The sequence below is a fragment of the Vulpes vulpes genome, chromosome 2, assembly GCF_048418805.1.
Source record: "Vulpes vulpes isolate BD-2025 chromosome 2, VulVul3, whole genome shotgun sequence".
In the NCBI taxonomy this organism is placed as follows: Eukaryota; Metazoa; Chordata; class Mammalia; order Carnivora; family Canidae; genus Vulpes; species Vulpes vulpes.
The window spans coordinates 65,185,167-65,198,308 of record NC_132781.1 but is presented as its reverse complement, the minus strand read 5'-3'; the positions used below and the strand labels follow the sequence as shown (position 1 = coordinate 65,198,308).

Here is a 13,142-nt window from a genome sequence, read left to right as displayed (position 1 = left end):
TGTATTATTTCCTTTTCTGGTCTTATTTCCTTAGTTAGAACCTTCAGTATTGTGTTGAAGAGGTGTGGAGAGAGATATATTTTTATGTCTGGGTAGATTAGTTGAAAATCCCCAAGTCAACTGATGGGCTTAAAACACATTTGCAAGACACATTATAGAAAAAAAGGCTTAAATTCCCTAAAATATTAGATACAGGTTAGTTAGATAAACAGACTCAAAAAAAATAGACATGGAGCAGTGGTGAATAAAATGCCCTGTTAACAGTTAAAGTATAATCTTTGTTGAAGTATAAATTTTTTAGGAAGCTCTGAGATTATCTGGTAGGGGAAAATGTTTATAGTTTATACCTTATTTATACTATTACTCTTATACAACAAATGACATATACAAGAATGTTCATAGCAGCATTACATAAAACACTTTACACAGCCAGATGTCCATCCATAGAATGGCATGGTGTAGTATACAATAAAACACTATACAAAGAGCTTTAAAAAAAGAGAGAGAAAATACATGATTCCATCACCAAAGAATATTGAGCATAAATAGCAAATCTGTTTGTATTTGTACACTATTCAAAAGACTAAACAATAAAATTTTGAGAGAATCACCTATAGATGGCAGATGTAAAATTTTCAAAATGTTCACCAGAGTCAGGTTTATAGTTTCCACTAAAAGAAGGGTGTTTCTAAGATAGATAACAATCTATTTCCTATCTTACTTATAGAGTACACAGAAGTTTATTTTATTATTTCTTTCAATGGTACACTTACATTTTATATATTCTTTTGTTGGTACGATATTTTCTAAGATCTGAAAGTAGATGCATAATATTTTGAAGTAGATACAAAATATTTTTATGTCTGTGTAAATTAGTTCAAAATTTCCATGTCAATTGATGGGTTTAAAATATATTTGTACACATATTATAGAAAAAAGGCTTAAATTCCCTAAAATGTTCTTACAGGTACTAAGATAAACAGACTTGAGGAAAATGGAATAGTTTTTATCCACTTCAGAAAAGGTCTCAGGATAAAGGCTAAATGATTCAGCAGTTTTAGAGAACATTGTGGCAAGGATATAAGTGCAATAAATTTAGGACAACTTTTTTTGTAATATCAGAGTTGGAACAACCCAAGTAGTTATCATGACTAGACTAGTTCAATGATTTTTACATCCATTAAAATTAATGCTATTAAGTGAATGTAAAGAATAATGTAAATTTTAAAATATTCTGCAGAAAGATGTCAAATCTAGATTCGGTGAAAAGAAAGGCAAAAATGAATATTTAGTCATTCCTCCTAATGATAAAGAAGAAAGAAAAGATGTATTAAATAAATATGTTTAATGAATATCTTCAGGTAAAGACAAGAATATCATAGTGCTTATGTAGAGAAATACGAAGCCAATTATTATTCATTATATATAATTTTGTTCTGTTTAAATTTTTCAGCCATTTTATTAGTTATTTTTGTTATGAGATTGACAAGGAAGTTATGGTCATGGTATATTCAGAATTTCCTAATATAGAAGATAAGAGAATACAGGACTGAAAATCAACAAAAGTACATACAACAAACAAACAAGCCTACTAAAGATGACAGAGTTAAAAATTTGCCATAGATCCTAAGGATTACATTTATTCCATAATATTTATGCACAGAGAATCCTATAACTTTCCCCTCTTTATGCATAATATGACAAATGGACTAAAAATTTATCGATAGCACTGGAAAAGTTTCTTTTATTATCAGAATATATTTATTTTTCCATGTCTTGCATTTATTTATGAGAATGGAATTGAGGTCAAAATCCTGTCTTCTTTACTTTAAATCCATAGAACCCAACACACTGTCTTCACCCAGGTTGTGCTTCCTGGTTCTCAAATTATTTGTGGTGAAATCAGCACAGTATAAATTTAAATCATGTATAAAGCTATGGAGTTTTAAAGTGGATTCCTTTGAATATATTGTTTGTGAAACAAGGTATCTATTGTAAAGTCAGTGTTCCAGACTGACTTGTGTTCTTCTAACATTCATGTTGAAATCTGATCATATTTTGAGTTAGATACCTTAAAGAAGTAATTATATTAGAATGAGGTCCAAGAGTGGGGCTTACTCCAGTATCATTGGTCTCTTTATAAGAAAAGGAAGAGACATTGGGTTTACATAGGCACAGAGAAAAGACCATGAGAGGATATAGCAAAACAAAAACAAAATGGCCACATACAATCCAGGAGGACAGGCCTCCAGAGAAACCAGCCCTAGCAACACCAAGATTCTCAAAAATAGTTGGAAGTGGAAGCCAACCTCAGTTGAAGGAATCAAATGAGAGCCAAACATATGAAACTTGCAAAGCAAAACCATTCCTTATTAGAAAAAGTAAGCAGTTAAAAATAGAATATGTGTAATTAGTAACTAAAAAAAAAAATGCTATCTTTCAACAACTCAAGCATTAGGTTTCTTAGTTTTCCATTGAATTTTTCAGGTTCTGTGTAGTACTCACTTAAGGAGTATAAAGCATCTGGAAAACTTTTCAGTATGACCAGCTATGATCAAACAGCTCATGTACGACTAATGAAGTTTCAACCAACATTTAAAAAAGAGATATGAATGGCAGAGACTCTGGTCCAAGTAGAGAATAATATACATTTTAAATGTAATAATCCAGGAGTCTCAAAATTTGTGGGTCAAAATTCAGACAAAGGAAATTACATATGCCAAAATTAATCCCACTGTTAATATAGTTTAGGCTTCAGTTTATGGCTGTAATAAGGCAAGAGGATTATCTTACTCTTACAACAAATATTGTACTCTTTGACCAATAAAAAGCCAAATCTCCTCCATTATGAAAACTCAGTATACAAGATTCATTTGTGATATCCTATATCTGATAAAAAAAATATATCTTCCATTAGATTGACACTTATTAGTGTGTTTTGTATTTTGTTTTGATAACAATCTATTAAGTATCAGGGTACCGTACAAACTGGTTAGATGACTGGAAAGAAAGGGTAACCGTACCAAGATATTTCTTGCCTCACCCCTTTAACTGAATATGGATAATGTTCATTGCTATTATTTATAAAGGTTTATGTGGAATTGAAACTCTTAAGAATATACCCTTTTCATTTTCCCAGACTTTTCTTAAACCACCTGTTTCTTTACATGACTATTTTAGAATGAAAAGCAGTCTCTTACCTAATACTTCACTGTAAAACTGGTCCCAAAACTGATTGTTACATTGGTGGATCCAGAAGTTAAAGAAAATGGAGAACATTAAATTTTTTACCCTTTGCAGAAAAGTCATTCTGTCTGTTAGTGCCGCCATGGTAACAGGAACATAGGAAAGTGGAGCTGGAAGCTTCCCACAGTATTTTTCCACGGTGTCACCCATAGAAAACCTTAGTGTGTACACAAAAGGGACCCCCAGTAGTTCAGCAATCAGCTCTCCACAGGGTAACGCAGGGTCTATGACCATTACGTTGTAGTTAGCTTCCCGGAGTTTCTTCATGATTGACTGGTTGTAGGCTACAGTCTCACATAGGAGTTTTAAGTGTCCTGTTATTTGATGAAAGAACTCTTGCAGTTTTAATGCTGACTGCCAGTGTGACAATGTTGGCATAACATTAGTAGCTAAGTCTAAAAAGTCATTTAGTGATTTTTCAGCAGCCTCTCTGTCGCGTGGCACAGGGATCACCTCAAATTTCAGTGTGGAAGGCTTGTTGTAGTTAATGATGAAACTCTGTGGAGACACCAACACAGTCACCTCATGGCCCCTTTCTGTGAGTTTCTCCAGAATAATCCTTAGATTGAGCCAATGGCTCATGTCACAGGGCCACACCAGGACCTTCCCACAGAATCCACAGCCAGTGTAGCAGAGCTGTAGCAGCACAATTGCTGAAATCCATTTTGTGGACATCATGACAGTAGGTTCCTTACACACTGCTCTACAGAAGTTAAATGTTTGCTGGGCACAGAGTGAAGAGGCAATTTAGATACAGATCAAGTTAAAAATTAATTTCTAGAGTTAAGAAATGACACTATGTGTAGAGCACTTTGTCGTTGTTGACGAGGCACAGTACAATAGAGTATTTGTCCAAGAGGAGATATGAAATATTTAAATGTTTTGAAGAAATGGCTGCAGTATTTTAGGAGTTCATTTTAAATATATTAAAATAAAAATAATATATATTTAATTGACAATCTTTAAATGTAATAGAAGAACCCAATTAAGCAAGTCTAGTAGATAATATAGTACATCTTATGGAACATGATGATTGATAATTTGGGAAACAAAAATGTAAGTCGACATAAAGTTGGTTACATGCTCGTATATGGATAAGATGCATACATCACGTAGTAACAGGAGGATAATGCTAAATAGTATATTAAAGTACAGTATTTCAGGGCCCCAGAAGATGCTGTCACTCCAATGTGAAAAAAGTCACACAAAGCTGCAGGATGGAGGGTGCATTTCACCTGAGCCCAGAAGCAAACGTGACAGAAGGAGGGTTCTGAAGGTAAATGGAAGAAAAGGAAAAAAAGAATGCTGATATGGGAATCATGACCATTTATGTGTTATCAGTTCAGTATGTTTAGAGTGAAGGCCAACATAGGACAGTGCAGACAAGGAAAATGTTATTTAAAACAGGACACTTTGGAGAGCCTTGAGTGCTTTGGGTTCCATTTTAATTTCCATTAAAGAAGTCTACTCAGATTTGCAAATGAGATTCAGAAAATGATCATATGTGTCCTATAGTGAAACTATTCTAGCTTCTAAATAGGATTTGAGGGATGCCTGGGTGGCTCAGTGGTTGAGCGTCTGCCTTTGGCTCAGGGCATGATCCCGGTGTCCTGGGATAGAGTCCCACATTGGGCTCCCCCCGGGGAGCCTGCTTCTTGGTCTGCCTATGTTTCTGCCTTTCTCTCTCTCTGTATCTGTCATGAGTAAATAAAAATAAAATCATTAAAAATAAATAAATAAATAGGATTTCTGTGATATAAAAAGATTGTTAGATGGCATATTTTTTTTTCCTAGAAAATGATATTTCCAGAAGCATGTTTTTTAGTGGTATCTTGGAAGATGCTGGGAAAGGAGAGCTATTCTACCCATTTGACTTTTCAGAAATATTTAAAACTAACAATTTTCCTGAAGAGTAAATAATGATGTATGTTGGAAATGCATATATTGATAATATATATGAGTAGAGATGGGAGTGTCATAGCTATAGAAATGAACAACAAAGAGGGGCATTTACTTATTGCCCAAGATTTCTCTTGGGGAATAGATTTCTCCAAGAGAGAGAAGCTTCTGTTTTATTAAGCAAAGAATTTGTATGTGCTTATGTTTGTTTCTGGGTATAATATTTATAGGCCCAAATGCTTGTCTGCAGCATGTATAGGAGAGTATAACATTTTCCAGCATAATAAAACTGTGTCCATGAACTTTGTGCATATCAAAGCTGGTATCAATGGATCTGCCAACAGTTATCTAGACCCGACTATTACAGGCTAATGGAAGTTAATTGTTAATTTGTATGTGTTTTTCTAAGCTGGTCATTACATCACCAAGAGCTTGAAATTAGTCAAGGTAGGAGGGGTTACACCACAGATATTAATAAATGCTATATAAAAGTGGTTTATTCCCCTTTTTACACCACAGAAAGCCACTTTTTAAACATTTAGAGTAGATCGCTGGATAACGAAGTGCAAAAAAGAGAGTGCATATGTCTAAGTAGAAGCAAAGTACAGGTCCAGGATTTAACAGATGGAGTATCTCAAAACCAGAAGTCTTTTTTATTAGTTTTCTATTATCAAATGACAGACTTCCCAAAGCCTTATAGTCTTAAAGCAACAACTTTCTATTTAGTTTTGACTCTGCTCACAATTCTGATCTAGCTAGGCAGAGCTATCCTGGGCTGACCTTGTTCATGCTCATGTGAATCTGAGTTATCCAAGTGCTAGTTGATCCTATGGGTCATATGGATGTTTTGGCTGATATCTTTGTGGGTGAGTATTCTGAGTTGTGTGTCCCTCACCATTCAGCATGCTAGAAGTTTAAATCACAACACAAAAAGTTCACAGCAACATGAATGGACCCTGAGGACATCATGCTAAATGAATCAAGTTAGAGAAAGGCGGATACCATATGATCTCACTTATATGTAGAATCTAACAACAACGACAACAACAACAGCAACAAGCCTATGGGTACAGAGAACAATTGCTGGTTGCTGGAGATGGGGTGAGTGAAATGGGTAGAGGGAATCAAAAGGTACAAACTTCCAGTTATAAAATAAATAGTCATGAGGCTGTAATGCATAGCACAGCGACCATAGTTAGTAATCTGTACTGCATATCTGAAACTTGCCAAGAAAGTAAATCTTTCATCACACAAAAAAATTCTGTAAGTATGTATAGTGACAGAAATAACAAGACTTACTGTGGTGATTGCTTTGCAATATATACATATTAGATCATTATATTGTATACCTGAAATTAACATGCTGAATGTTAATTATATCTTAACAAAAACATAAAAATAAAAATGTGTTAAATTTAAAAAAATTATACAGAGCAAGCCAGAATTTGGTCTATGGAATGTTCTTTCAAACCTTACAACTCTTTTAAAAGAAACTTTACAAATATCTTCTCAAATTTGGCAATAATCCTGAAAGTTCACCTGATAGGACCCAAAAGCAAGTTGTGAAGCAGAAAATTTTTTTTCTTTAATTATCAATAGTGTAAAATAAATTTTGATCAAGCATGCTACGGAGCATGTTGAATTATCCTTATTCTCTATATAAAACAGAATTATAAAATGTCATGTGAATATGGCAATTAAAGAATATTCAGCCAAAAAAGTAATGAAAAATATTATAAAGAAATGTCAGGAAGTAAATTCAAAAATATGTTATTTTTCTGAATTTTGTGATACTTATGGCCTTTGTCTTTTTTCACAAAATGAATCTTTTGTGAAGATTTCTTATTCTGAATAAATATTTGCATTAATATACATATTTTTAAATATCACAGAACAAAGAGAATAAACTGCCACATGTATTACATTCACTAAAGTCACATAGGCCAAAGCAAGAAAAATAGCCAAGACTAGAGTCAGTGTGGGAGATGATTGCAAATAGGAATGCATTATAGGGGAATCAGAAAAATCATAATAAAAAAGAACTTTAAAAATGTAAAGAAAGAAGATGGAAAGAAGACACTTAAGGGGCTCATGGGTGGCTCAGCTGGTTGAGCAACTCAACTCTTGAGTTCAGCTCAGGACATAGTCTCAAGGTCATGAAATTGAGCCTCTCATTGGCCTCCTCCATGCTCTGCAAGAAGTCTGCTTGAGATTTTTTCCCCTCTCTTGCCTCCTCTTCCTCTACCCCTCCCCTGGCTCATGTGCCATCTCTCTCTCTCTCTTTCTTCTCTCTCTCAAATAAATAAATCTAAAAAATAATAAGAAGAAGACACTTAAAAAGCTAGTCACTTAAGCTAGAACTCTAAGAAAATATATTTGACAACTTAAAGATGGATAAAATTAAATTATCATCTATCTATCATCTATCTATCTATCTATCTATCTATCTATCTATCTATCTATCTATCATCTACCTATCTTATTTAACATTAACCAAAATTGACAGAAGTAGAAAAAGAAACTTCTAAATTTTAGGAAGTATAAATATTGACAAACACTCTCCTGCAATAAGTTCCCCAGCTCAAGATTTTTTACAGAAAATCATAACAAGCCCATAGGTAACATCATCCACAATAGTGAAAGACTGAAAGCTTTTCCTCTAAGATCAGAAGGATGCCTACTCTCAGGATTCCTATACAACATAATATTGGAAGTCCTAGTAAAAGCAGTCAAGCAAGAAAAATAAATAAAAGACATCTGAATTAGAAAAGAAGTAGTAAATTTTTCTCTGCTTGAAGATGACATCCTTTTATATATAGAAAATTTTTAAGATTCCACCAGAAGTCTGTTAAAACTAATAAATAAATTTAGTAAAGATGCAGGATACACACTCACCATACAAAAATCAGTTGTTTTACTATACTAACAAAATAGCTGTAAAATTAATTTAAAAATATTATTTTTATGCTATTTACTACAGCATCAAAAATAATAAAATACTTGGGGATAAACTTAACCAAGGAAGTGAAAGATCTGTACCTGGAAAACTTTATTATTTTTCTATTTTAATTTCAGTATAGTTTACATGCAGTATTATATTAGTTTCAAGTGTACCATAGTGATTCAACAATTCTATACATTATTCAATATTCATCATGAAAAGTGTACTTTTAATTCCCTTCATCTATTACATCCATCCTCCCCCACCCCATCAACTCCCCTCTGGTAACCATCAGTTTGTTCTCTATAGTTAAAAGTCTCCTTTTTCTTTCTTTCTTTGTTTTCTCTTTTAAATTCTACATGTACATGAAATCATATGGTATTTGTCTTTCTCTAATTTCACTTAGCATTATAGTCTCTAGAACCATCCAGATTGTTGCAAATGGCAAGATTTCATTTTTTTCCCATGGCTGCATAGCATTCCACTGTGTATGTGTATACATGTATTACATTCATTATATGATATATGTATATATAATATATATATAATAAATCACATTTTCTTTATCCATTCATTTATCAATGGACATGAGTTGTTTCCATAACTTGACTATTATAAATAATGCTTCAATAAGCATAGGGGTACATATATTTTTTGAATAAATAAAATATTTAAGTAAATACTCAATAGTGGAATTACTAGATCATATGGTAATTCTATTTCTTTTATTTTTTGAGAAAACTCCATATTGTTTTCCACAGTGGTTATGCCAGTTTCACTCTTATTAACAGTGCATGAGGGTTCCTTTTTGTCAAGACTTTTTTCTTGTGGTTTTGATTTTAGCCATTCTGACAGATGTGAAATGATACCTCACCTCACCTAGTTTTTTTTTAATTTTTTTTAATTTTTATTTATGATAGTCAGAGAGAGAGAGAGAGGCAGAGACACAGGCAGAGGGAGAAGCAGACTCCATGCACCGGGAGTCTGACGTGGGATTCGATCCCGAGTCTCCAGGATCGCACCCTGGGCCAAAGGCAGGCGCCAAACCGCTGCGCCACCCAGGGATCCCCCCCACCTCACCTAGTTTTAACTGGCATTTGCTTGATGATGAGTGATGTGGAGCATCTTTTTATATGTCTTGACCATTTGTATGTCTTCTTTGGAGATATTCATGTCTTCTACCCATTTTTAAATTGGATTATTTGTTTTTGGGGTTTTGAGTTGTATAAGTTCTTTATATATCTTGGATACTGAGCTTTGATTGAATATATTATTTACAAATACCTTCTCACATTCAGTAGGCTGTCTTTTAGTTTTGTTGATTGTTTCTTTTGCTATGCAGAAGCTTTTTATTTTGATGTTATCCCAATAGTTTATTTTTGCTTTTTATCCCTTTCCTTAGGAGACATATCTAGAAAAATTTTGCTATGACTAGTGTCTGAGAAATTTCAATTGGTGCACTTTTCTAGGATTTTTATGGTTTCAGGTCTCACATATAGACCTCTAATTGACCATGGAAAACTTTAAAACATCAATGAAAAAAATTGAAGTAGACACAAATAAAGGGAAAGATCTCTTGTGTTCATATCATAAAAACTGATATTGTTAAAATGTCCACACTACCAAAGCAATCTGTAGATTCAGTAAAATCCCTATCAAGATTCCAACGACATTTTTTTTATAGAAATAGGGAAAACAATACTAAAATTTGTATGGAACCACAAAAGACCCTGAATAGCCAAAGTAATTCCAAGAAAAAAGATCAAAGCTGGAGGCCTCACACTTCTTGATTTTAAACTGTATTTACAAGGCACAGTAATTAAAATAATATGAAACTGACATAAAAGCAGACACATAGATCAATAGATCAGAATTGGGAACTCAGAAATAAACCCATACATATATGGTTACTTAACAATTGACAAGGAAACCAAGAATACTTAATAGAGAAAAGATAGTCTCTTCAATAAATGAAGCTGGGAAAATTGGATATTCACATGCCAAAGAATGAAATTGAATCCCTGTCTCACACCACTCACAAAAATTAACTCAAAATAATATAAGACCTGAAACCATAAAACTCCTAGAAGAAAACATAGAACCAAAGCTGCTTGGTATTGGTTTTGGCAATGATTTTATGGATGAAACCCAAAGCACAAACCACAAGGGCAGAAATAAATCATTGGTACCACATCAAACTCAAAAGCTTCTGCAAAGCAAAAGAAGCAAAATGAAAACTTAAACTACAGAATGGGAGAAAGTATTTGCAACCACATATCTGAAGAAAGGTTAATATTCAAAATATGAAAGAGACTCATGTAACTCAATAGTAGAAGACCTCAAATAATCCAATTAAAGGTGGGAAGAAGACCTAAAGAGATATTTTTCCAAAGAAAACATAAAAATGGCCAACAGGTACATGAAAAGGTGCTCAATATCACTAATCACCAGGAAATGCAACTTAAAACCATGATGAGTTATCATCTCACACTTGTTAAAATGGTTATTATCAAAAAGATAAGCAATAAATGTTGGCAAAGCTTTAGGAAAGGAACCCTTATGCACTGTCGGTGGGAATGTAAACTGGTTCAGCCACTGTGGGAAAAGTAAATGTAGAAATGTACCTCAGAAAATTAAATAGAAAATTAATAGGGATACTATATGATCCAGCAATTTCACTTCTCGGTATATATCAAAAGGAAATTAAATTACTCTCTTGGAAAGATATTTGTACTTTCATGTTTATTGCAGCATTCTCACAACAGACAAAATATGGATACTACTGAAGTGTCCATTGACAGATGAATGAAGAAGTTGTGATTGTATATATATATACTATATATACATATATCACACAATGAAATAAAAAGTAGACATAATTAAAAAAAGTAGACATAAGAAAGAAGGGAAATGTACCATTTTCAACAAAATGGATGAAACTTGAGAGTGTTTTGTTAAGTGAAACAAGTCAAACAGAGAAAGATAAATTCTATATGATCTCACCTGTATATGGAAATTTTTTTTAAAAAAGCCAAACTCATCAGAGAGTAGAATGGTGTTTGCCAAGAGTGGATGTTGAGAGGCAGAGAAATGAGTGAAGGTGACCAAAGGTTATAAACTTCCAGTTATGAGATAAGTAAGTTCTGGAGATGTAATGTACAACATGGTAACTATAGTTACCAATATTCTATCATCTATTTGAAAGTTGCTAAAAGAATAAGTTCTGGGGACGCCTGGGTGGCTCAGCAGTTTAGAGCCTGCCTTCAGCCCAAGGCATAATCCTGAGGTCCTGGGATCGAGTCCCGCATCGGGCTCCCTGTGTGGAGCCTGCTTCTCTCTCTGCCTGTGTCTCTGCCTGTCTCTGTGTGTCTCTCATGAATAAATGAATAAAAAATATTTTTTTAAAAAAAGAATAAGTTCTGGGGACGCCCGGGTGGCTCAGCGGTCTAGCGCCTTCGGCCCAGGGCCTGATCCTAGAGACCCGGGATTGAGTCCCATGTCGGGCTCCCTGCATGGAACCTGCTTCTCCCTCTGCCTGTGTCTCTGCCTCTCTCTCTGTCTCTCTCTGTCTCTCATGAATAAATAAATAAAATCTTAAAAAAAAAGAATAAGTTATCATCACACACACACACAACTGTTAACTATATGAGGTGATAGAAGTGTTAAAACTAACTTTAATAATAATTTTACAATATATTGATCTATCAAACCATTGCTTTGTACACCTTAAATTTACACAATATTACCTGTCAATTGTATCTCAATAAATTTGGAGAAAAAAATAGAAAATTATACTCAACCTTAAAATATCAAAAATAAAAGAGCTCTTAAAGTATTATAAGCATGGGAAAAGAAGGAAAACAGAGGTTATTTTCATGAAATGTTTATGATATGGAACTAAAATCTTAAAGAAATGCCTAAAAGTGGAATATTTTTTATTTTGTTTCTATCCAGCCCTTTGTCTATCAATAAAAATATATCCAGCAAAATATTAATGATATATACAAAAATGATATGAATAAAATTTAGTTATTTCAATTAAATTTAAAAATAAAAGATAAAGGCAATTATCTTCACTATTATTTAAAAAGTCTGAATTTATTAGAAGTAAAATTAGACAAGAGAAGGGGACCAGTGACATAAGAATTAGAAAGGGAAATGTAATTTATTTCTAGTATCAATTTAATGAAACTGTGTCTAGATAACTATTGTAAAGTACAGGATAATATGGACAAATATGAGGATATGAAATTGAAATTGAATGATAATTAGGATTTTTGTATACATACAATGGCCAGTGGCAGAGAAAAGGAAGAGGGAACTCATTTATAGCACCACCAACAAAACAAATCAGTTGGCTGAAATTTAACAACAAATATGTAAAACCTTTATATAAGAAACATCGGTAAGCACTCCAGAAGACACACAGATGAGTTTTAAAGTAAAATAATAATTATTATTATTAATATATTCTTGAAATGGTGATTCATAAAAATGTGAGTTTAAACCAAATATTTGCACTTAATTGTATGCCAGTGAAAATAACTAGCTCTTTTCCTCCTCAAGAGCTAGTTAAAATTATTTCAAAATTCTTATAACAACATAAGCAAGCAGAAGAGGCCAAGGGTACCCAGGACCTGTATGCTGTTCAATGAAGACAGAGCAAAGTTCTGTAAACTCGAGACCACACACTTCTCTGTGACAAGACAGCCAGTTTGTTACCAAAATATTCAAAGATTTTTAACTTGCAAAACAAAATCTGTCAAGTTGAAATAATGTCACAGCAGTGCCCTCAGGAAAGTTGGGGGAGAGGATGCTCATAGGAAACACCAGATCACCAAGCAAACAGTGGGAGTTTGGCAGACTTGTTTCTTTCTCTTCCCCATCTATGACTTCTCAATTTAAAATCCTGGAAATTGGGGGGGTGGTAATTATTCCTGGGAATATAAAATCTTTATGTAGTGGATTCAATATACATGCAGTCTTTGTCTGGTTAAGTTACATATTTTGTGATTTCAGAAAAGTTGCTTAATCTTTCTGAATTTTGAAGGCTCCA

At 33.4% G+C, this 13,142-nt stretch overlaps 1 protein-coding gene across 3 annotated transcripts in view; it reads right to left on the bottom strand.

The window, feature by feature from the left end:
- Positions 1-13,142, bottom strand: part of LOC112923689 (UDP-glucuronosyltransferase 2A1) — a 49,661-nt gene that overhangs the window by 14,361 nt on the left and 22,158 nt on the right. Inside the window, exon 1 of one of the 3 annotated variants that reach the window (XM_026003519.2) lies at positions 3,201-3,965. The exons of the other annotated variants lie outside the window; for them this stretch is intronic. Within the exon in view, the coding sequence (XP_025859304.2) occupies positions 3,201-3,924 (724 nt within the window). The 5' untranslated portion in view covers positions 3,925-3,965. Of the gene's footprint in view, positions 1-3,200; positions 3,966-13,142 lie in introns of those variants that run through there. 3 annotated transcript variants of the gene reach the window in all.